A 25,095-nucleotide genomic window follows, 5' to 3' on the forward strand; every position below is an offset into this window, starting at 1 on the left:
CACAGGTGGAGTTTAAAACCTGAGCTAGAGCACCAAACCCAGCCCTTTTGCTCCAGAGGAACCGCAGCTGGGAGTTTTTGGGAATTTTGGAAATCACCCTTTGTACAGCTGCTAGGTGAGTCACAAACAGAAATTATAGATGAAAGGAACTGTCCATGAAACTGTTAATGCCAAGCCATTACAACCTCAGTCTGCATCATGACAGACAGGTGGTGTGGGGCTGGGACTGGCTCACATGGTGGAGTGGGACGGCTATTCTGATTGGATGCTATTTAAGAAGTTACTAAAAGCCTAAGTAAAAATGCACAGTTGGGGAGGCTGCAGTGGGGAGGGCTGAGGCTATCCCTCAAGGTGGGTCCAGCAGATGTTCAACCCCGTTTTGGCCGCAGGCACCTCCTGGGTGGCAAGCAAACAGCGCAGACTGGGGCCGTCTCTCTGATAGCATCCTCTTCCAGAACGTAGCCTTTGACGTGCCGCAGTATTCATCAGCAAGAGTGAAATCTTTCTGTTTTCCACCACTCAAATCCTCTCACAAAGAGCAATGGGGTTTTAGGACTGGGGTGCCACATATTTTAAACTATACAGAAATGAAGGTGGAGAAAATTCAGAAGCTTAAGACTGGGAACTCAGAGAGGTAGAAAAATGTAGTATTTTCCCTTAGATGACCTCCACCCTGTTTTTCCCTTATGATGGTAATAATTTATGTCATACTAATTATTCTTAAGATTAAAAAAAAGGTGGTAAAAATGAAACATGCTAACCTAGAGTTTTCATTTAACTCTATAATAAATCTTATTTATTTCAAGGAAAGCAGATTTAGCTAAGTAACAGTCTGCCACATTATTATTCATTTCTTTTCAATGTAACGCCATTAAATATGAAAGACCACCTTCACATTTAAAACACCTCCTCCCTTTAGGGGCACATTTAGCAACTGAAAAGACATCACTGAAAACTATTCATCCATCCTGGTGGAGATTAGCATCTCAGTCATTCTCTATTATGTGCTTTCTTTGGGGAATAAGAGAATCTCAACAAAATGTACCTCATCAGTTTCTCCAGGCAGATTGCAAAATTCCGACATGTGTATGCTTGTGTGAAACAAGCACTTAATATTCAACAGATGACCGTTCAACTCTTGTAACGTCTCACATTTCCATACTTACTTACAAATCAGCTTATAATGTAATTTTAAAAGGGATGATTATTGTGCAGATTTCTTTAAAGGTTCATATAAAGCACAAGGCAAGTCAAAGCTATCCGACTTAGTATGTAATCTTTTATTTAAAAAGAAATTCTTTGAAACACAAATTAACAAAAGAAAGCACAACTAAAGAAACGATTTCCCCCTTCAACCTAATAAATGATTTTTTTCCTATAGAAGGTAAATTCCACATCAAAAATTTACTGCATTAAAAAAAAATATAATTATCAGTGCTTTATCTGATAAGTGGATCACATCTTTGATTTTCCCAAAGGATTAGTAGTTCAAACTTGTACATGCAATCAAAATCAGCACTTACCCATTTGTTTGGAAACTAAACACGATCGACCTTTAGACAAACAGCAAAATCTGTCCTCTCAAGTTCGCTCTCTGCAAAATTTTATACTACCTCAATCACTGCAGATTACATGAAACTTTGAAAGAGAGAAAGTAAAAGAAAAACTCCTACCTTTGGGATTCTTTCCCCCTTTCAGTTTTTGTCCTCTGTAAACGGCTGCATCTTTAGGAGTCTGGGTTACGATCATCTAAGCTGACAGACACAAGCACGGGCTTTCTTCAGCTTGCTGTGTGTTCCCAGCCTTTTAAGTGCTGTCTTGGGCTGTGCTTGCTTAATTCATTCCTGATTCTACTCAAAGCAAGTCCAGCATGGCGAGGCTGGCGCCATAACCACAGAAGTTACTTCTGACTGTAGGAACAGACTAACCACCTTAGGGGCACCAAGAAATACACAAATATATTTCAAGACCAAAAGAGTCTTGATCTGAAAAGATCACCTATTTAAGAATAATAATAATAATGCCTCAGGACAAAATCAAGCCATTTAGTTGTAACCTTGGCAAATCTGTGAGCACAATATTCTTTACTTGTGCTGGGCTTCATTTACTGCTATTTATTCTAGTCTTTACAGAGCTCAGCTGAATGGTTGCCATGACAACTTGGTAAACAGGATTCAAGTGACCACTGAGGATTGTTTTGTTTAGGGAGAAGAATGGTGGCTTTAATGCTTCCTTTACTAAAATTTCCTGAAAAGGTAAAGCTGCCTTTTCATAAGGTCGCCTATATGTGATATTCTCAAAGAAGATGTAGGCAGTGGTGTTCCAGTGATGGAAGATGACCACAGCAAAGGGGGAACGTGAATGGCTATCAGACAGAAATAGGCAGAATTATCGAAGGCTACTGGCTGCCAAGAAGCATTTTCTAGAAAGTATGCAGAGGAAATGGGACTATCTCAAAAGATTGTTAAGACTGGCTAAATGAATGCTCAGACAGAGAGGAGTCCCAGGTGCTGACAATCTGATAATTCTAAAATGTCCTGTCTCCCTAGCTCCCTGTATGCTCTTTGGCCTCCCCATTCATTCATGTATTCTCTTCTATATCAAACAATATCATTCCCATTTTATCATGTAACAGACACTTCTTTCTCCATACTTTACTCTTTGGCTAGGTAATCAGGAACTACTCCATTCCTATAAAATATTATTTAAAAACAAAAAAAGTTCATGTTATGAACATTCTGAACATTTGACATTTTGATGCATCATGACATTATGCACTTGTCAAAATACACTGTCTTAGTTTCCTGTCTGCTAAATCTAATATCATACAATGGGGTGGCTAAAAATGGGAGTTGACTGGCTCATGGTTTAGCTGCTTCCTCTGTCTACGGATGGATGGCAATCTTTGCGTTTCCTTGGCTTCTCCATCACATGGCGAAGCCTCCTTTCTCTTCCTGATTCCACTGACTTCCAGCTCTGGCTGCTCGCCGTGGCTTCTCTTTCTGTATCTAATTTCTTTTGCTTATAAGGACTTCAGCGCTGTTGGATTAAGGCCTTCCTTTATTCAGTTTGGGCACCTTAACTAATAACATCTTCAAAGATCCAATTTACAATTGGGTCCACACCCACAGGACCAGGGGTTGGGTGCCTTTTGTGAGGGACTTGGTGCAATCCCCAACACCCACAGAACAGTACAACACAAAGAATGAACCTTAATGTAAATTAGGGACTTTAGTTAGTAAGTGTGTCAATATTGCATTAGTTGCAAGAGATGTATCACTCTAATGGAAGATCTTAATAATAGGGGAAACTGGGTACAAGGCAGGAACTCTGTACTATCTGCTAAATTTTTCTAAAAATCTAAAAATGTTATTAAAAAATAGTCTATTAACTTAAAATTTGGCAAAGAAATGTCCAGCTCATAGTAATGACAGAAACTAAAGGAAATTAAAAAAAAAGAAAAAAAGAAAAAAGGCTAGTTATGTCAATCTGCCAAGGTGTCTGATTTAAAACTAAACCCAAATGAGATAATAGTCACGCACACTAGGATGGCTATTATTTAAAAAATAGAAAATAACAAGTGTTGTGAGGATGTGGAAAATAGGAACCCTTGTATATTACTGGAAGGATTGGAAAATGGTTCAGCCATGGTGAAAAAAAGTTTGGTGGTTCACCAAAAGATTTACCATAGAATTACTGTATAACCTGGCAATTCTCTCTTAGGTATACACCCAAGAGAACTGAAAGGAGGGGCTCAAACAGATACTGTACACCAATGTTCACAGCAGCATTATTCCCAATTGCCAAAAGGTGGAAACAACCCAAGTGTCCACTGACAGATGAATGGATAAACACAGTGTGGTATATATCTACAATGGAATATTATTCTGCCATAAAAAGGAATGAAGTCTTGACACATGCTACAGCATGGAAGAACCTGAAAGTATTAGATTGATTGAAATAAGCCAGACACAAAAGAACAAATATTGTCTGATTCCCCTTAAAATTGAGAAGGGGAAAAAAAGGCCTTTGTTAGAAAGACTTTTCTGTGTTTCAGATTAAATTTGTGGTTAAACTTGTAAGGATGAAGTGAGCTGTAAAATTGTGAAGTGCATTCTCCAACCTAAATATATAACCCAGATACAAATGACTTCCTTTCATAAACTGTAGCTGTCTCATGCCCACATGACCGCACTTCATCCAGCTGCACTCCTAGGTGGGCACTGCCACCATCGGCACCGCAGGGACAAGGAAACAATTCCAAGCCCACACAAGGCAGGACCTTCGAACTATTTCACCCCTACTGCTCGTGGCCTCCTGCACCTGTGTAGCTTTGCAGGTAATGGGGCCATCTCAAAAGACTGTAAGACTGGCTGAATGAATGAATGAATCAGGGCATGCTAGACCCTTAGCAGGCCTGGACTTCTCTCAGCAGCAGTATCCTTGGCACAGACCACAAATGACCTATTTACTCAGGTCTGCTGTAACCCAGTGAGTGTACAGAGGAGAGCAGAGAGCAGCTGGGGCTGGCAGCAGTGGTAGAATGTGACCGTGGGAAAAGACGGTCACAGGAAAGAAACAGAAAAAAATAAACAAGAATGAGAACAAGCAGAGTCAGTAAAAATGCAAGCGAGGCTCTACAAAACCCAGGTGTCCAGAAGAGCTTGAGGTATTATAGTGTAATGTGCTGAGGTTTCAATGAAAATTCTGAGAAATTTATGCTCAGGAGGCTACTTATGAGATGAGGGAAAAAATCTACTTATTAACAACTTAAAAATATTGGACACACTCTATGAAGGAATGTGACATTTTCACTTCAATCTCAAATGGCCAAATGAGGACCAATGAATGAAAGATGCAGAAGAGCAGATTTTGTTCAGTGTAAGTAAGACTTTTCCAATAAATAGTAAGGGCTTAAAAAAAAAGTGTATGTGTGAGGGGAGACAGGTTGCCTTGAAGCATTAAGAGTAAATTCTCTCTCAGTGGGAGTACGTGGCAAAAGGAACGATAATCTCTTTGTCTGACATTTAAAGGGGATGAACAAATCATTTTTCATCAATTCTAAATGTAAAAAATGTTCCCATTTCTACATGCCTGAAATCAGGACATTTTCCAGAATCACTGTCATCCAGTAGCAAACTGGCTTAATTTTAAATGCTTGGGCATGCTTGACTTTCACCATCGCTTTTCATACGATCAGTTTGAGTTATGGGCACTATTGGAACCACTTATGCTGAATCTAAGTGTCCTTTCAGAATAGCCAAATATTATGGTACAGTTTCATCACTAAAACATAAAGTTACTTTATTTGCAGAAAAGCATGGAAACAGTGGCAGGATGTGACTGTTATTAGCAAAACAAATATTTGTGATGCAGAAATGATCTCCGTTTCATAACTTTTGTAAAGCAACAGCCAAGAACGACTAAGTGATAAGGGGAAATCATGCCCTAGTCTATTGGACAGTGCTTTTTCTCTCACAGGGACATACAAATAACAGAATATTTTAGAATCATGGAGTCTTAGATCCAATAAAATGCAGTAACAGTTAATGTTGGGACTGAATGGATAATGTAGGATTCCAGAAAGTTCAATCAAAATGTTAAAATGCTAAAAAAAACCTCTGCTTATCCTTTCAGTGTAAGTTTAAACCCACCTTATTTGGCATATTCAAGCATCCAGACAACCTCTTGCCCAATCATGGAAGATAACAGAGGCCATACGGGATACATCCTGTTCAGATAACCCAATATTTGGCATGAAGCACCCGCCCCAACATGAAGATGCTTTTGGGAATGAGCCTGGGAGCAGTGCCAGGCTGTTCCAACAGATCCTTAAAACCCAAGGGGATCCATGGCTGAGACTCGGTCAGCTGTGGGCGGTAGATGAGGGGAAGTACCATGTTGATGAAAAAAAGATTGGTGCATATGAAGGATATTTCCCTAATCCTGACCTACTGGAAGATTCCTAAGGTAATTTCAACTACGCAAATCAAAGAGGAGCAGAAAGAAAAAAGATGTCAAAAACAAAATAACTAGAATAGAACCTGTGGCAATCAGGATTAAAATAAATTCCGCTTAGTGTGTAAGTCTTTGTTTTGGGCAAAGTTGAGCATCCCTAGAAAGCACACTTACGAGCAATTCAACATTTATTGAGCACCTACTACAACCGAGGTATTGAGCTATGCAGCAGGCCTCGTGAAGTTGAACTTGGTTAAAGTCTCCATACTTATGGAATACTTTTCTCAGAAAATGGGTTAGGACAGATAGTTCAAAGCCTGAAAAGAAATGCAGAGTTGTTGGAAAAAAAGCTCAATAAGGCTAATGGAAGATAAAAAATGAGAGGAAAAAAAGGGTATAAGAAAAATAAAACAGGACTAAAAACTGATGGTAGAAAATGTGCCACATTGTTATAGAACTTTTTAAAGGAAATGCTTGGTCTTTATTTAAAAAAAAAAAAAGCAGATAGTGCCTGGATTATGCAATCTAAGTACATGCTAGATTCATTAATTCACATTCATCAAAGTATTATTCCTCTGGAAAAAAGGGCTTATGTTTCCATAGTGTTTGAATCGAGTTCTAACTTAATGTGTGGTCATGAGCTGCCTGAGAAACTGTCAACATGGACATGAGATAAAAAGCAGCACCATGAAAGAGAGGGATGTCGGTCATCAGAATTCATTTACGTGAAAGGTGCTGGTGTCTGTGAAATCTTTCAAAGAGGACACCTGTGACTTTGAAGGTGTACAAGGCCCACCGCCATCTGGCTAACCCTCTGTCTCCAGCCCCGTTCTGTGGCTTGATGCTTTATTTCCCAGTAAACAGGACTGCAGTCTGTCTCACAGACCTCACGGTTTCTCTCCTATGGGGCCTGGTCTCCAACTGCCTCTCAGTCTAGAATGTTCCTTTCTCACCTCTACAATTCGGCTCAAGCAGTCGTCTCTGCTAGAAATCTCAGCCTCAAGATGGTTTCAGTGAACTCATTTGTATCTTTTTGGAGCAGACGTGACAAAACCTTAAAGATGACGGAATCCAGTCTTTCCTTCCAGAGATTCAGAGAACTCAGGGACACCTAACCCACGTGGGCAGAGAGCAATCACAAAGAGCAACACAGAGCCAGCAGGTGTGACCCAAGAGGCAATCTGAGTAAGTGGGCCTGGGTTCTCCCACTTAGTTGTGTGGAGCCGTAGACAACCAGTTCTCACACCTGGGAGGTTTTTTCTGATATCTATCAGTAGGTTTCCTGCTTTCACTCTGTCCTCAACCTCCTCGGGGTTTGTCTGAGGAATGTTAATGAGAGACTTTTCTGAGGAGAACTTATTTACTAAAACACCATGTGCACACAGATGACAGCTGTGGGGAGTGTTTCTGGTGAGGCAAAGCAGGTTTTCTTTGATACTGAAACCTCCTGGGGTTGGTTTGGGGACTTTGTGCCAGCTCCTATTATTGCCTAAGCAAATTACAAATCACAATAGAAAAAAGTCAAAAGACCACATCACCAACTAAAAATCTTCAGAACGCGGAAGTAGTGCCCTTTGTTAACTCTGAAAACTCTAAGCTTCGTGGCAGCTTATGTCCTTCAGAGCTATCTGACTAAAAGACGTGCTACAGACCAGCCCCTGTTGAGAGGGAAGTTTCTTTGGCTGCTTCATGACTTGATGCCAGGTGGATTCCCAACAAAGCTAGGAGAGAGCCTTTTATATAACACGAAGATTAGCTAAAAGGCTGTTCATTTAAAAAAAAAAATCCATATGTTTTAATGGCTGAATTGACATATTTCTTCTCAAGATTTTAGTTATATTCTTTCTCTTTGCTTCTGTTATTCAAAACAAAAACCCAACTAACAAAAACTCAGTAATATCCCCGCAAAGGAATTCTAGAATTGTTAGGCCTAGGCGTATGTTCTGGGGTTCAAACACACGGTGGTGGTGGTGGGGCAGCCTGTCCCACAAGCCTGGGGCCCACAGAGGTTTGTGGTCCACTCTTGCCAGGAGGGAGTCTGCAAGATGCTCCTGAAAGCTCCCAACAACAACTCTGCTTTTTCTGATGCCACAGTTCTTGCCTTCGTTTGCCAGGGCTGCTGCAACAAAGTAAAACAGACTGACTGGCTTAAATGACAGGAATTCATCATTCATAGTTTTGGAGGCTAGAGTCCCAAGTCAAAGTGTTAGTGGAGCCATGCTTCCTCTGCCGTCTGTAGGGTTGTAGTGGTGGCTCGGCAACAATCCTTAACTCAGTCTGCCTCCGCCACATGGCGGTCTCTCTCCCCACCTGTCCCCCACCTACTGTGTCCACATTTCCTCTGCATATAAGGACTGCAGTCATAATGGATTAAGGCCCACTTCAATTCAGTCTGACTCTCCTTACTAACAGGATCTTCTGAGATCCTATTCATAAATGAGTTCACACCACAGGACCAGCAGTTAGGACTTGAACGTGTCTTTGTGGGGAACATGATTCAATCCATAACGGTTCTCTCAGCCCCAGACTGTACAGCCATGGCTCATATCCCTTTCTGATTACAGAACCTGCCAATAAAATTCTAGAATCTTCCAGGAAACCACGATGCCATTTTCGAATGATGCAGAAAATATCTAGACAACACACAAATTTGAATACAATCTCCCAAGCTCCCACGATCAACAACTGAGAAGAACATAAGGTGAGGAGAGACCAACTCTTCCCTCCATGCTTGAGACACATATTCTCCATCTCCAGGGAGAGGGAAAGCAAGATTTTACCTGTGAAGTTTCTAGAAACATCTATCTTTGAACTAAAGAAATTTTTATCAATCAAGGAACTCCAAATGAGGGTTGTTTATATACATTTCACATAACATAAATCACTGGTAACAGTCCAATATTTTCCTTTGAACCAAATGAATGTTAAGCAAATCATAGCTTAATATTTCCATATTCTAATTACCATCTTGACAACTACAATCACACCTACATCCTAGACTTCAGACAAGTCAACTCTTGTGGCTGTGTCTTCATTTTCTGGGTGCTTTAAAAATGGCACCAAGACATTTTTTCAGAGTCACCTATAGTCCGTCTCTTGGTATGTTACTAATTGGAGTCTGTCACAGATCAGGAAATGTTAAGGGCCTGAGTGCACCTAAATTTTCAAATTAAAATTTCTATCCTTATTAACAGGATACTGGCAAATAAAGGTTCCCTGTCTCATGGACTCTAAGATGCTGATGATTGTTATACCACAAGATTGTTACACAAGACAAAGAAAAAAATCTTTCAATTAAAACCATTCCAATTAAACCCACCATAAACTGTAAGAGGTCCAATACCCAAGATATAAAAAATGTGCGTCTTTGAAGGATGAAATATGGTCTTTATTATCCCCATTGTAAAAAGGGGAAAGAACCTCTCAAAGATGTTAAACAGCTCCTATGAGTGTACATCAAAAAACATAGAAGCCCATTGAGACTGCCTTGTAAATACCGCCTATTGGGGCAGTTATATACAGAGAGACATTCTATTACTTTCCTACATTATATCAAAAAAGCTATGTACTTTATGTTGCCATTTTTATGTTTATCTAAAATAAAAATTTAAAACCGGAATATAAAAATGGAAAGATGAGTTATTTTTTAAACTACCAAAACAGATACACATTAAATTGGGTCATCACAGATCTTTCCATCTCCTCTAAACAAGACGAGCCTGGGTCACTTTATGCCATACAAATGCCAAATTTGTAAGGTAACAAAACTGAACAGGTTACTCTTTATTAAAGAGACAGCCAATCTTTCCTTTCTAGAAGACAAAGAATTCAATTTGTGGGTCTCATACTCATTTTTCAACTATAGATGAGGAACCACTGTAATGTTAAGTAAAAGATAACTGCCAAAACAATATAAAAAATAAGATCTAATGTCAGCAAAGTTACCAGAATATAATGCAAGTCTCATGGAAGACGTGTTTGGGTCATATTTTTTTATACGTATACTTATGAGGATGGCTTCTAGCTTCTTAGCATAAGGGGACCTTTGAAATTATTATCCTCTTAAGAGCGATTCCAAAGAGACTAATGTTTGCAAATCAAACTAATTTCAATTTATTAACAACACTTCAAGGCAAGTTACCCATTTAGCCTTGGATTCAGCAACTGAATATATAAATAATACCAAATCTTCTTTTCAAATTAACTCACATTGTTTCCAATCAGGATATGGTATTAAAAAGTTAAAATCAAAAAGCCCAGGTGAACATTAAAACTTATGACAACCACCTAGTTTTAAAGTACTTAAAATTCAGCATTACTACTCACAGACTCTTTGTTTCAACAAAGCAAAAAATAAAATGAAAAAACAAAACAAAAAAAAAACCAAGAACAAGAAACACACCGACTATTCTTTTGAAACTTGTCCAAGAAATTCAAACTGAATGCCATAAAAAATGTGGTACTGCTTGCTTCACAATGTTTCCTTTTAAAATGGATTTCTCTAAAGCTTAATGACATCACTCAAAAGCAGACTAACAGGCCCAAGTGACAAAGGGAATTATTCCGTTTAATGTCAGGTTATACTGATGCCGAATACATTTCCAACCATCTACAATGAAAGGACTTTGGAGAAATCCAATCTGTGAGTAACCAGCCCAGAAGGCTGTGTCCTTAAAGACGCAATCTCAGTCAAGAACTGTCATAATTCTTACCTTCTGCATGTTTGGCTTGATACAGCGAACAAAGAAAGGATTGGAGGAGCTTAGCGTTGCCATTAAGGAATGCAGTGAGTCCTATCAGAAAGGAAAAAGCATATGTTGATTTAGTCATTATTATGTCAGTCTTTAAAATTACATATTTTTTTAAAAAAAGATCTGTGTTTTCATTTGAATTCAGAGAAAATATATATATATATTATTTCTATAGCACTGTCTGGTTTAAAAACATGATATAAGAGAAAACTAAATTTAATACTGTCCTAGACCTCATGAAAAGCCAACTCCTATTTTCAATCATTAAAATCAAAATAAAGACAGATTTGGCAAAGCCCCCAGTGTGAACTAACCTTGAACTGTGAGCTGACTGTGGGCCGCCGATGTTTGCTTCCACATTTCAAGGTATCCTGGTTATTGCGACTTGAAACGTGTTCAAATAGGTCATAGATGAAGTCAAATCTGTGTGAGGAAAGAGCAGGAGGGTCAATGAGGTACCCACACCCAGTTATTAGGCAGCAGACTACTGTAATTATAATGCATTTTCCCACTGATAATTGAAAGCAATGCGTGGAAGTCTAGAAGAGCTAAGACAGCTTCCAAAGATTTCAGCCCAATCATCGCGAAAGAGGTTCAGGCACTGAAAAGAGGTGCTGGCCTTTAGAGTCCCCAAGTCCAGTGGAAGAGTAATGGATTGGGATGAAAGTGACCCAAGGTGACATCTCACTTAGGAGTGCTGTTTCCTCGGCTGTTGAAGGGAGATTTTGTTTGTCGATCAAAGTTCCAACCAGTTAACAGATGGAGAGGTGCTACCAAGGGACCTTAATTGGGGTAAGGCAGACCAAGATTCCATAACTGTGTTACTAGGCCTCAGTTTATTCCTCTGAAAAATGGGGATAATTTAAGAGTTTATCCCAGAAGGCTGGGATGAGAGGATGAAATGGTCTTTATCCTCCACCTGTCTTTGCCCTGCTGCCTGTGCCAAGAAGTTGATTCTAAAGGAATACATTATCTAGACTCCTTTGCCCTCAGATTTCCATTTGGGTTCCGTCGATGGAAATTAATATTAGACAAAATACACTTTAAGTTAAAAACTGTTACAAGAGACAAAAGAGGACATTATGAGATAAAAGGGTCAGTTCAACAAGATTTAACAATTATAAACATATACGCACCTAACAATAGGGTGCCAAAATACACAAAGCCATGCAAAAGGCTGAGCACAGTGCCTGGCACTTCCTAAGTGCTGATGTTAGTAACATGACATGTTATTGTCATGTTATTATTAATAAAGAGCCCTATAAAACCCATCACTACTACTAATAAAGTAAAAGGCTTCCCAGTAACTTTATCTTATCTTCCTTGCATGGAAGATATTTATGAGATCAACAGCTGGGGGATTAGGGAGAGGTTAGTGGCTTTACTATCACCATGGAAGATGAGAGGGACATCTGGGCATCCTCACCCCAAGGCAGCCCTGTCCCCCTTCTCCCCTGCCATTTCTCATTTTGCCCTCACCCTTTTTCATTTTTGTCCTAGGGTGCTATTTAATGTTCACTCTTTGATGTTCTCAAACTGTGCTTTGAGCTCTTTGGAGAAAAGCTTTGGTTTCATTGAAATGTCACAGATGTCAAAGGTGAAAGAGAGCGGAATGAGCAAACAGCCCAAGCCCACCAGTTTACAGACAGCAACCTGGGGCTGAAGCAGAAAGTCCTTCACCCTCATCACAGAACTGCCGAATGACAGGAACAACAGGCAAAATCCCAATTTGCTGATCTCCAGTCCCGTGAAAATATGATAATAAATGGTTCCTATTTTAAATCAATACACTGCTTTTATTTAAATGTATCAATTTAAATCCATTAATTAAGAAAGTGCTTTGAAAGATAACATGCTACGGTATTTTTGAAACATCGTCATTTTTACAGGCCTGAAAACTCACCTAAAATCAAAAATACTTGACAATGTTGTAAACAGTGGATCTTCATTCACTTGAAATAAATTTTAAAAATCAAATGTTTCAAGTTCTGAATTTCTGAACTTGTACTTTAGACAGAGCTCCTTTTACTCCAAATTCACAGCTATATAAGTGAAAAGGTAGCCATCTGGTATTTTAACTATTAGGGCTTTAAGCAATTGTGCTACTTTCCTTCCTTAGACATTAAAATTATTTGTGTTTGTAATATGGCCACACTGGGCCTGACATAATTATTGAAAACTTTAAGGCAAGGGTTTGTTTCCCCCTTTCTCTCTAACAAAGCCTCCTAAAATTCGGAAGCTTCCTAGTTTAATTTAAACAAAGAGCTAAACTGATCATTAAGAGTTTCTGCATGTCTTCCTTAATTATTGGTTTAATGGTATAAATTTGCAATTCACAAATGAATGAATGAATTTGTGATAAATTTCTAATTTTAGCTGAAGTAAGATATATTTATTTTTTGACATCTCTTGCATTAACTGGAGACACAGAGATGAACTGTGTCAAAACTGAGGCAGACTCTCTAAGCCAACTCTGCAAGTAAACTCATTGCCCTACTCCCTATGTGGCACATAACTCTTCAGGGGTGCAGATCTCCCTGGCAAGGTGGTACATGACTCCCAGGGCATCAAGAGATTGAGAAAGTCTTTTTGACCAAAAGAGGGAAGAGAAATTAAACAAAATAAAGTTTCAGTGGCTGAGAGATTTCAAATGGAGTCCAGAGGTTATTCTGGAGGTTATTCTTATGCATTATATAGATACCCCTTTTTAGTTTTTATTGTATTAGAATAGCTAGAAGGAAATCCCTGAATCTGTTGAACTGCAACCCAGTAGCCTTTATTCTTGAAGATGATTGTATAACTACATAGCTTACAAGTTATGACCACATGATTGTGAAAACCTTGTGGCTCACACTCCCTTTATCCAGTGTATGGACAGATGAGTAGAAAAATGGGGACAAAAAGTAAATGAATATTAGGGAGGGATGGGGGAATGGGATGTTTTGGGTGTTTTTTTTAACTTTAATTTTTATTCTTATCCTTTTTTTTTTGTGGTAATGAAAATGTTCAAAAATTAATTGTGGTGAAGAATGCACAACTATATAATGGTACTGTGAACAACTGATGGTTCACTTTGGATGACTGTCTGGTTTGCAAGTATATCTGAATAAAATTGAATTAGAAAAAAAAAAACACTGAGGCAGAGATGAACTTAACACGTGGCTCTAAGTTGGCTATGCCATAAGCAGCTCGTGCTGGTTAAGCTCTTAGGCTGTTGACCAAACAAACTGGCACAAAACTCAGCTCTACAGCTCACTGGGTAGGGGTCTTGGGCAGCCCACTTAACTGCTCCAAGCCTCAGTTCCTCCTTTGCATAACAGAATTAATAACAGTACCAAATTCATGGGTTTGTTGTAGGACTAAATGAAATAATTCATGCAACGTTCTTATTACAGTACTTCATTCAACAGCAGTCACTGCAACTATTATTAATTATTTTATATCTCTTGGGGCATTTTGTTGGTGAACTATTGCCCAGTGAAGAAGATATTTAAACAAGTTTCTTACAAAATAGCAATGTTATTTTAAATTCATGAACTAAAAACGTTTGCATAAAGTTGCACTTCTTGGAGTGGTGACCGACATACCGGCTTTCTCTTAGCAAGTTGAGAAGGTCATCTCTAAAGGTATCCCTGTTCTTCTCCAAGATGCCTCGGACATCATAGTGCACCTGGTTTTAAACAATAAGAGAGAGAGTAGAGTTGGTCAAAAGCATAATTTCAGGTCATAAACACCTCTTTTAAGAGCTAGACCCATGAGAAGATGTCATTTCAATAAATTTATAATGGGTTTCTGAAATAACTATTTCTCTAATATCAAATGGTCAAAATTTTGGAAAATATCTTTAAAAAAAAGTCACCTCTCCAGCGTAGTGTTTCACTCCAAAATTGTTGACCGCAACTCGGGGCTTCACGTAAAAGTGGTTGTTCTAATAAAAACCAAAAAAACAGATGGCTTATTTCACTTACTGAATTTCACTGACTTCTGCAGAAAACTATATACAACAGTTAGGGAAAACAATTTCAAACCTCACCAGACATCAGTGTTTTAGCACACAGCATATGAAGCATCATTATCAAAACAATGTAACTTTTGACTGCGTCTCTACAGCAGGTTAAATAGTCTGAATTCTCTGCTCATAAACTAAACCTAGGCAAATTCTAACAAGTGGCCCAAATTGAGCCCTATGGCTTATTTCAGTTGTGCACTAATAACAGAAGAAGAGCTTTGGTTTGAGAAAAAAGGTTAAATATGGGAGGCAGACTGAACCAACAGCACTGACAGATCTTGTAAGCTACCTTAATGCACAGATTTGTTACTGAGACATAATTAAGAGTTGGCGAGTTTTGACATACAGCATGTTGATTGTGTAACTTCTCCAACAAGGTGTTGTCTGTGGCTTGAGGGAAATGACTTTCTTCATTGATAAGAGCTAGGAGACCAAGTTTCTAGAGCAGGAAAAAAAAAAGGTTGAACAAATTAAAATTTATATGTCTTTTGACCCTTTTCATACCCCTTTCCTATACATTCTCTACCATGTAAGTGGTTAAAAAAAATGCATGGTAATTTCTTGGATTGAAAAATTCAGAATGGCACACTATACAGGACACCAATGAATTTAAATTCCTTCTAAGTTTAAAAAAATTGAACAAACTGCACTTTTGTGGACTAAACTTCTACAGTTGGCAAACGATTATTGGCACTGGCAACAGATGCCAAGTTAAAATCTAAGTGAAGCTCATTCGTACATTGTTGATTCTAAAATATCGAATTCAATGAAACAATGGGTTTGAAGCATCCAAGTATTTAAATTCAACATTGCACATTAACATTTATGTTTCCAAACAGTCCATTGTGTTCTAAATAGTCACATCTTTGAGGTACATGTTCACACAAGCTATTTTGTTTCCATAAATATGAATCAGCCCAGCTGGACCCTCCTGGGACGTAACTGTTCTCCAACAATGCATTACCTTTTCAATCAGGTCCAAGCATTCCCCATTGTCTATCCAGTCAATATCTTCCCACACTAACCCTTCTCTGTAGAAAGATGACAAAGGGACAAGTTAAATGAAAACATGGCTTCAAAAGTATCTAATTTGGCAGCTGATTTTTAAAAAAAATTTTAAATGGAATTTTACGAAGGGTTTACCTGCTATATTCCAGTTGTTCCAAAGAAAAAATATGCTTGTTGAAATATTCCTGAAGTTTCTCATTTGCATAGTTTATATTGAACTGTTCAAAGCGATTAACCTAAGGGGGAAAACAGTCAACAAATTTTTTTAATGCCCTCACTATTACATAGAAAGGTGAAGAAAAGGCAGAAAAATCCAGAGAGTGATGTCAGGGCTTGTTTCAGACAATTTGCATAGCAGCAGCTAACAAACAGAGAGAAACCAATTCATAGGCTCTTCCGAAGCATACCTCAAAGTTTTCAAATCCGAAGATGTCAAGAATGCCGATGGATTTAAAGTCATCATTGCCCTTGATCCTGCTGTTGATCTTCTTAATCACCCACTCGAAGCAGCGTGCGTAAAGTGCCATGGCCAAGGAGTCCCTGCTATCCACTGCCTGCGGGGAGAAGAATCACTGCAGATCCTCCTGACAGCCGCAACCCGGGCTGCCAGACCCATCCCTGCCCCACTCGGAGACACAGGCACTAAACTGGCATCGCACATGTGCACCCAGTAGTAAGTAAATCAAAACCATCTGGGAAAATTCAGTTGTGTAAAAAGGATCAGGTAGAACTAGCTCATTTACTTTATGGTAAGATTCACCAATAGACTTCTAAACTCAGCTTTATACGTTGAGTCACATGAAAGAAAGAATCTGAACCAATATTACAGGCACATCTTCTATCCAGTTTAAAACAATAACTGAGACCTGAGTTTTCCTAGTATCATTGTCTTCTCAATATTCTACTCTGTTCATATCAAAGTTTTCTTCATGACAGGGTTAGCATTTTTACTTATCTGATCAAGAAACAGATATTAGAAGGGGTGGCACATATAAATTGGTTCAAGGCAGTAGCAAGGGCAAAAATAAATAACATACCATACTACTACATTTTTTTCTTAAGCACCACTACTTATTACTATTATTTTAGCTAATGTTTATTTAGTGCTTACTCTGTACTAGACAGTAAGTACTTAGCATGTATTTAATTTTAAGCCCTACCAGAGCCCTATGAATTAGGTGTGATAATTATCCTTGTTTTACAGAAAGAAAACTGAGGTACAACACATAACTTTCCTAAGAATAAACAGAAAGTAGGAAGTGGATGGGTCAGGATCCAAAGTCAGGCGATCTGCCTCAGACCCCGTCTTCTTAAACACCGTGCTTACACTTGCTCTGAGAAAGCTATTCAACAACTTTGTCTCTTCCTCCCAATCAATACTTGGATATCTTCTATATTTTGATCATGAACCAAACTCACTTGAACAATCTGTTGTAGTTACTCATTTGAGTCAGGGATCTGCAAACCCAGGGGTGCCTTGAACGATGCGGGTTTATAGCAAAGCGCGTGTACCTGCTGAACGCTGAGAGGCGTGAGAATCTCTTCCCCCCTGAGGATCATCGATCTCTGGGTCAGTGCGTCCGTGAGCTGTGCTGGGTCCAGCCCTAGTAACTCTGCAGACCTGCCCAAAGCTGGCGACAGAAGAACAGGCAAATGTGGCCTCAGCCCCCGAGAAGAAACAGGCTACCGGACCTCTACAGAGTTCACGGCTACACCTTAAAGCAGAGAACATCCCCGAATCCCTTCAGGCGGAAGTTACAGAACACCCATTTTGTTGGTACATTATTTACTTCTTTAGTGAATCCCAGTTTAGTAGAAGAGAACCTGGTGCTTGAACAAAATGTGGTCTAGCTACTCTTTTCTGGGGGTCCCCAAGACTGCCTTTCAGGGGTTTGTGTGGTCAAAACCACTTTCTTTCATAATACTAAGATGTTATTTCTTTTCTACTCTCATCCTCTCACCAAAACTGTAAGGAGTTTTGCAGAGGCTACACGCCATGTGATATCTCAACAAACTGAATGCAGAAGCAGACAGGAGAGTTCAGCTGTCTTCTACCATACCAGACATTAAAGAGATTTGCAAAAATGCAAAACAGTGCCATAATTCTCGCTGATTTTTTTTTTTTTTTTGGAAAATAGTTGTTTAATGGTAGAAATATATTTATTTTAATATGCAATGGGTTTATTCTTGTTATTTTTAAATGAGTTAATATTTTTAAACTGTCTGTTTTAATTCCTAATACATTAAATACCAACAGCTATAGCCCACATCAACCAAAGCTCTTTGCAGTCCTCTTAGATTTTTAAGAATATTAAGAAGTCCTGAGACCAAAACCAAAAATCAAATACATAAACCACTCCAGGAAAAATGACAAATGACAAATTATCTCATTTAACCTTGAGTAACAAATTTCTGGGGCACTTTACAGATGAGAAGTTGGTGGTGCCGAGGGGAGAGGAAACTTCTCCAAGGAAACAGTTTATGGCAGAGCTGAGCTATGAATTGTCTGGCTGGAAAACCTGGTCTTACCCGTTACACTGTGTCACTACTCAATCTTTGGGTGGTGCCAGACACCAACAGGTTTCTCAGGACATGAAACTTTTCATGCTAAAACCAGGAAAGTCTCGGGCAAATCGGGACAGTTGGACACCCTACTCATAATATTTTTCCTACATCTAATCTTCATTGTTCATATTTCTGCTTAATTTAGCCCATTTTCCTTTTTTCTTGGTAAAAATGAGAACATCGACACCCCACCCCCCACCCCCCATTCAGTGATAAGTTTTTATATGCTTTGGACCCTTTATTAACTGACACTTCACATCAGATACAGGTTAAAGTTCCATAGCTGCCCATTCCAGAGGTCAGACAACTTTTTCCATAAAGGGTTAGACAGCAAATATTTTAGGTTTTGTGGGCCATGCAGTGTCTGTCATAACTACTCAACTCTTGCAGTTGTAGTGTGAAAACAACCACAGACAACACAAAAAGGAAAGGGTGTGTCCCCATAAAGCTTTATTTATAAAAACAGGTGGTTGGCCCGTGAGTCATAGTTTGCCAACCCCTGCTCTGTTCTTATCATAGACCCACACTTGCCCAGCTACAGTGCACAGTAATGAACTTCACTGTGGAAACAGCTCAAGACGATGTCTACTCATTTCATGAACAAACATTACTGGTTCCTACATAAAATTATAATGAAATAACTTTTTTTTTTCTTAGCGTAATTGAAGACCATAAATCAATGTCTCATTTATTTTATTCGACTGAGTCAAGAACAATTAAGGGTATAAACCTAACATTCTATGTCCCATGTGCCTTTTAGTATTTAAAGTTTCTCAGGAGGTAAAAGCCTTTGGGGACAAGGATGGGGAAAAAAAAGAGAGAATGGAGCAACTTTACCTGTTTTGAAAGAAACCTGTGCCCCACCAGCAGTGATAAATTCTATGTTCCCAAGATGTAATATACCAGCAAGCAGTCTCAAAACTTCCCGAACTTCTTCCTTGCTGAATTCCATTACTTCCATTGCCGTCTAGACAAAAAAATGTATTTTTTTAATATTGCTTTTCACGTGGAAGAAAATGAAAAAATGCTCACTACCTAATAAAATTATTAGATAATGTGCTAGAGGCAAGAACACGAGATAGACTCGGAGTCAGAGTAATGGTGGATGATAAAAAATACTTTTATTTTCAGGTATTAATGGATAATGGAATATTTATACTTTCTTTATGCAAACATTACATTGGGGGCAAAGAAGGAAGTAATACTTCAAGAGACTCCACCAGTGTAAAACTTTGCACTTTGTCTCAAGAGCTAAATGCAACAGGGAGCCAAGCAGATGGACTAAAATTCTCCAATAGGAACTCTATAGATAACAGGGTCTTTTACTCCTTTTATAATAGACACTGATAGAAAATCTAGATAGATTTGGGTCTGTTTTCCCTAAACATTTACCATGTTTCCATTTTAAATTTCTCTGAAGGATTTTTAAGGTCTTATGTTGGCCCATGCACCTTTCCTCTGATTAGTAAAAGGAAGTTAACACAATGCTTTTTGGGAAAAAACAAAAATAAGCAGGTACCTACAGAAGCTCTGTTACCAATGACAAGTATCTAAGCAACTCAAGCCAGGTGTTTTCTGAATCATAGCTAAGGTCTGCTCATTTTCTATTGTGATTTAAGAGCCACATTCTTATAAGACAAAAACCAAAAACAAAAAGCAAAACACAAACCCCAAGAACAGAATCATTTTGACATTAACTAATGAAAATGATCCACAAAGAAAACTTGGGGCATAATCATTAAAATGACCATAGATGTTTGGAGGGAGGAAACCATTCACAGTTTTGAAGCAATAGACATTGTAAAAGGAAAAAAGTAGAAAAGTTTAATTTCTTGATAAAGAAAAAAACAATAAAGCTAAGGGGTAAAAAGGCGGCACACCATAGACAGGGAAACATTAAAAGAAGTAATTAAAAGGGAAGGACTAAGAGCTACACCGAAAGATTCATGAGCCAAAGATCAAAAATAGGCACTTCTCATAGGAGGAAACACAAATCTGTAGAAAAATGTTTTCCCCAATGATGTGAAAATAAAGCAAATCTGAGATGAGATCACTTGTATTAAATTAGCATAAAAATTTCTGAATAATAAACCTAAAAATTGGTGAAATGGGTACATTCATACACTGGTTGACGACACTATAAATTAGTATAACCTTTTTAGAAAATAACATGAATATGGGGCAGCATTGGGCTAGGCCACATGTGCACATAATCTTATTTTAATATTTTAAAAAAATTGAAGGTTCATAGAGGTTAAATAATTTTCTCAGACTTGCAAAACAAAGATTCAAAGGCAGGTCCACCTAACCCAAAGTCTAGGAACTTATTACCCACTCAACTCTAGAACTTTTTAAAGACATAAAAGGAAAAAAGGCATCTTCAATGTCGTTTTCATGAACTTCAACTGAACCATGGAAAATCTCAACAGCAGAGAAGAAAAGCTTTACCTGTAAAACATTCCCTGAAGTTTTATCTTAAGAACACTTTGAGAGACAAGGCAAATAAAGTAAAAGAAAGTATTATGTTGGTTTTAGAATATTATGTTGGTTTTAAAGGAAATATGAACATTACATAGAAACAATTATATTGAGGATAGATTTAAGTCAAGAATAACAAATTATATTTTTGTAATTGTAACTATTAAAGAAATTTGGATGTATGTGAGGGCAGGGAAGAAAATTTGCAAAACTAAAAATAGTTGCTCTATTCTTGTTGGTAAGATCGTGAACACTATGTTCTAACATGGTTTTTAATGTTGCTAACAAAGTTTTTTAACAATAAAAACATGGAACCATCAATAAGTGAACGGATAAACAAATTGCTGTATATTCAATGGACTTAACAACAAAAAGAAATTAATGATACAGGCAATGTGGATGAGTGAAAGAACCTAGAACAGATGGGTACCAAGTGTATGATTCTACTCTGATGAAATTCTAGAAAAGGCAAATCGATTCTTTAAGTGATGGAAAGCAGATCAATGGTTTCCTAGAGCCAGGGGTGGAATGATAGGGACATAAAAGAACTTCTGGGATGATGGAAATGTCTTGTATCTTGACTGTGGTTAAACGGTGCATCAATTAAAAACTCAATGAAATAAACACATAAAAAATGAGAGCATTTTATTACATGTATATTATATCTCAATAACATCGGTCACAACAAATGAAAAGACCATGAATCACTTAACCAAAGGTGGAACAACTATCATTTCATGTGTATAAACAGAAATTGAGGCAAAGAACATGAAACAGTATTACATAAGAGCTTATCAATTTTCTTAAAAAAGGTCTATGGGAAACAAATTATTCAAATTTAAAGATATTTATCAATGACTTATTCTAAAAGCTAAAAACAAAGAAATATAGTTAAGAAATAGTTTCTTATTCTTCAGACTTTTAAAATAGTGTTGGCGGGGCAAGATGGCGGACTGGTGAGCTGTATGTTTTAGTTACTCCTCCAGGAAAGCAGGTAGAAAGCCAGGAACTGCGTGGACTGGACACCACAGAGCAATCTGACTTTGGGCATACTTCATACAACACTCATGAAAACGTGGAACTGCTGAGATTAGCGAAATCTGTAAGTTTTTGTGGCCAGGGGACCCGCACCCCTCCCTGCCAGGCTCAGTCCCGTGGGAGGAGGGGCTGTCAGCTCTGGGAAGAAGAAGGGAGAACTGCAGTGGCAGCCCTTATCGGAAACTCATTCTACTGATCCAAACTCTAACCATAGATAGACTGAGACCAGACACTAGAGAATCTGAGAGCAGCCAGCCCAGCAGAGAGGAGACAGGCATAGAAAAAAAACAACACGAAAAACTCCAAAATAAAAGCGGAGGATTTTTGGAGTTCTGGTGAACATAAAAAGGGGAAGGGCAGAGCTCAGGCCGAGGCTCATATGCAAATCCCGAAGAAAAGCTGATCTCTCTGCCCTGTGGACCTTTCCTTAATGGCCCTAATTGCTTTGTCTCTTAGCATTTCAATAACCCATTAGATCTCTGAGGAGGGCCCTTTTTTTTAATCCTTTTTTCTTTTTCGAAAACAATTACTCTAAGAAGCCCAATACAGAAAGCTTCAAAGACTTGCAATTTGGGCAGGTCAAGACAAGAGCAGCACTAAGAGAGCTCTGAGACAAAAGGCAATAATCCAGTGGCTGAGAAAATTCACTAAATACCACAACTTCCCAAGAAAAGGGGGGTGTCCGCTCACAGCCATCATCCTGGTGGACAGGAAACACTCCTGCCCGTCGCCAGCCCCATAGCCCAGAGCTGCCCCAGACAACCCAGTGTGACGGAAGCGCTTCAAATAACAGGCACACACCACAAAACTGGGTGTGGACATTAGCCTTCCCTGCAACCTCAGCTGATTGTCCCAGAGATGGGAAGGTGGAGCAGTGTGAATTAACAAAGCCCCATTCAGCCATCATTTGAGCAGATTGGGAGCCTCCCAACACAGCCCAGCATCCCAGAACTGCCCTGGGGGGATGGCACTCACCTGTGACATAGCACAGTCATCCCTCAACAGAGGACCCGCGGTGCCCAGCCTGGAAGAGGGGCCCACTTGCAAGTCTCAGGAGCTATACGCCAATACCAAGGACTTGTGGGTCAGTGGCAGAGACAAACTGTGGCAGGACTGAACTGAAGGATTAGACTATTGCACCAGCTTTAAAACTCTAGGATCACCAGGGAGATTTGATTGTTAGAGCCACCCCCCTCCCTGACTGCCCAGAAACACGCCCCATATACAGGGCGGGCAACACCAACTAGACATGCAAGCTTGGTACACCAATTGGACCCCAGAAGACTCACTCCCCCACTCACCAAAAAGGCTAAGCAGGGGAGAACTGGCTTGTGGAGAACAGGTGGCTTGTGGACGCCACCTGCTGGTTAGTTAGAGAAAGTGTACTCCACGAAGCTGTAGATCTGATAAATTAGAGATAAGGACTTCAATAGGTCTACAAACCCTAAAAGAACCCTACCAAGTTCAGCAAATGCCACGAGGCCAAAAACAACAGAAAATTATAAAGCATATGAAAAAACCAGACGATATGGATAACCCAAACCCAAGCACCCAAATCAAAAGATCAGAAGACACACAGCACCTAGAGCAGCTACTCAAAGAACTAAAGATGAACAATGAGACCATAGTACGGGATACAAAGGAGATCAAGAAGACCCTAGAATAGCATAAAGAAGACATTGCAAGACTAAATAAAAAAATGGATGATCTTATGGAAATTAAAGAAACTGTTGACCAAATTAAAAAGATTCTGGACACTCATAGTACAAGACTAGAGGAAGCTGAACAACGAATCAGTGACCTGGAAGATGACAGAATGGAAAATGAAAGCATAAAAGAAAGAATGGGGAAAAAAATTGAAAAAATCGAAATGGACCTCAGGGATATGATAGATAATATGAAACGTCCGAATATAAGACTCATTGGTGTTCCAGAAGGGGAAGAAAAGGGTAAAGGTCTAGGAAGAGTATTCAAAGAAATTGTTGGGGAAAACTTCCCAAATCTTCTAAACAACATAAATACACAAATCATAAATGCCCAGCGAACTCCAAATAGAATAAATCCAAATAAACCCACTCCGAGACATATTCTGATCACACTGTCAAACACAGAAGAGAAGGAGCAAGTTCTGAAAGCAGCAAGAGAAAAGCAATTCACCACATACAAAGGAAACAGCATAAGACTAAGTAGCGACTACTCAGCAGCCACCATGGAGGCGAGAAGGCAGTGGCACGATATACTTAAAATTCTGAGTAAGAAAAATTTCCAACCAAGAATACTTTATCCAGCAAAGCTCTCCTTCAAATTTGAGGGAGAGCTTAAATTCTTCACAGACAAACAAATGCTGAGAGAATTTGCTAACAAGAGACCTGCCCTACTGGAGATACTCAAGGGAGCCCTACAGACAGAGAAACAAAGAAAGGACAGAGAGACTTGGAGAAAGGTTCAGTACTAAAGAGATTTGGTATGGGTACAATAAAGGATATTAATAGAGAGAGGGAAAAATATGACAAACATAAACCAAAGGATAAGATGGCTGATTCAAGAAATGCCTTCACGGTTATAACGTTGAATGTAAATGGATTAAACTCCCCAATTAAAAGATACAGATTCGCAGAATGGATCAAAAAACATGAACCATCAATATGTTGCATACAAGAGACTCATCTTAGACACAGGGACACAAAGAAACTGAAAGTGAAAGGATGGAAAAAAATATTTCATGCAAGCCACAGCCAAAAGAAAGCAGGTGTAGCAATATTAATCTCAGATAAAATAGACTTCAAATGCAGGGATGTTTTGAGAGACAAAGAAGGCCACTACATACTAATAAAAGGGGCAATTCAACAAGAAGAAATAACAATCGTAAATGTCTATGCACCCAATCAAGGTGCCACAAAATACATGACAGAAACACTGGCAAAACTAAAGGAAGCAATTGATGTTTCCACAATAATTGTGGGAGACTTCAACACATCACTCTCTCCTATAGATAGATCAACCAGACAGAAGACCAATAAGGAAATTGAAAACCTAAACAATCTGACAAATGAATTAGATTTAACAGACATATACAGGACATTACATCCCAAATCACCAGGATACACATAGTTTTCTAGTGCTCATGGAACTTTCTCCAGAATAGATCATATGCTGGGACATAAAACAAGCCTCAATAAATTTAAAAAGATTGAAATTATTCAAAGCACATTCTCTGACCACAATGGAATACAATCAGAAGTCAATAACCATCAGAGACTTAGAAAATTCACAAATACCTGGAGGTTA

At 38.7% G+C, this 25,095-nt stretch overlaps 1 protein-coding gene across 1 annotated transcript in view; it reads right to left on the bottom strand.

The window, feature by feature from the left end:
- Positions 1–25,095, bottom strand: part of MYO10 (myosin X) — a 238,625-nt gene that overhangs the window by 66,255 nt on the left and 147,275 nt on the right. Inside the window, exons 10-19 of the mRNA XM_037798873.1 lie at positions 19,129–19,258; positions 17,239–17,357; positions 16,134–16,280; positions 15,862–15,962; positions 15,683–15,749; positions 15,065–15,157; positions 14,569–14,637; positions 14,297–14,379; positions 11,024–11,132; positions 10,671–10,751 (exon numbers count right to left, since the gene is read on the bottom strand). Coding sequence (XP_037654801.1) covers positions 10,671–10,751; positions 11,024–11,132; positions 14,297–14,379; positions 14,569–14,637; positions 15,065–15,157; positions 15,683–15,749; positions 15,862–15,962; positions 16,134–16,280; positions 17,239–17,357; positions 19,129–19,258 — 999 coding nt within the window. The remainder of the gene's footprint in view (positions 1–10,670; positions 10,752–11,023; positions 11,133–14,296; positions 14,380–14,568; positions 14,638–15,064; positions 15,158–15,682; positions 15,750–15,861; positions 15,963–16,133; positions 16,281–17,238; positions 17,358–19,128; positions 19,259–25,095) is intronic.

The sequence above is a fragment of the Choloepus didactylus genome, chromosome 11 (assembly GCF_015220235.1).
Source record: "Choloepus didactylus isolate mChoDid1 chromosome 11, mChoDid1.pri, whole genome shotgun sequence".
Classification (NCBI taxonomy): Eukaryota; Metazoa; Chordata; class Mammalia; order Pilosa; family Megalonychidae; genus Choloepus; species Choloepus didactylus.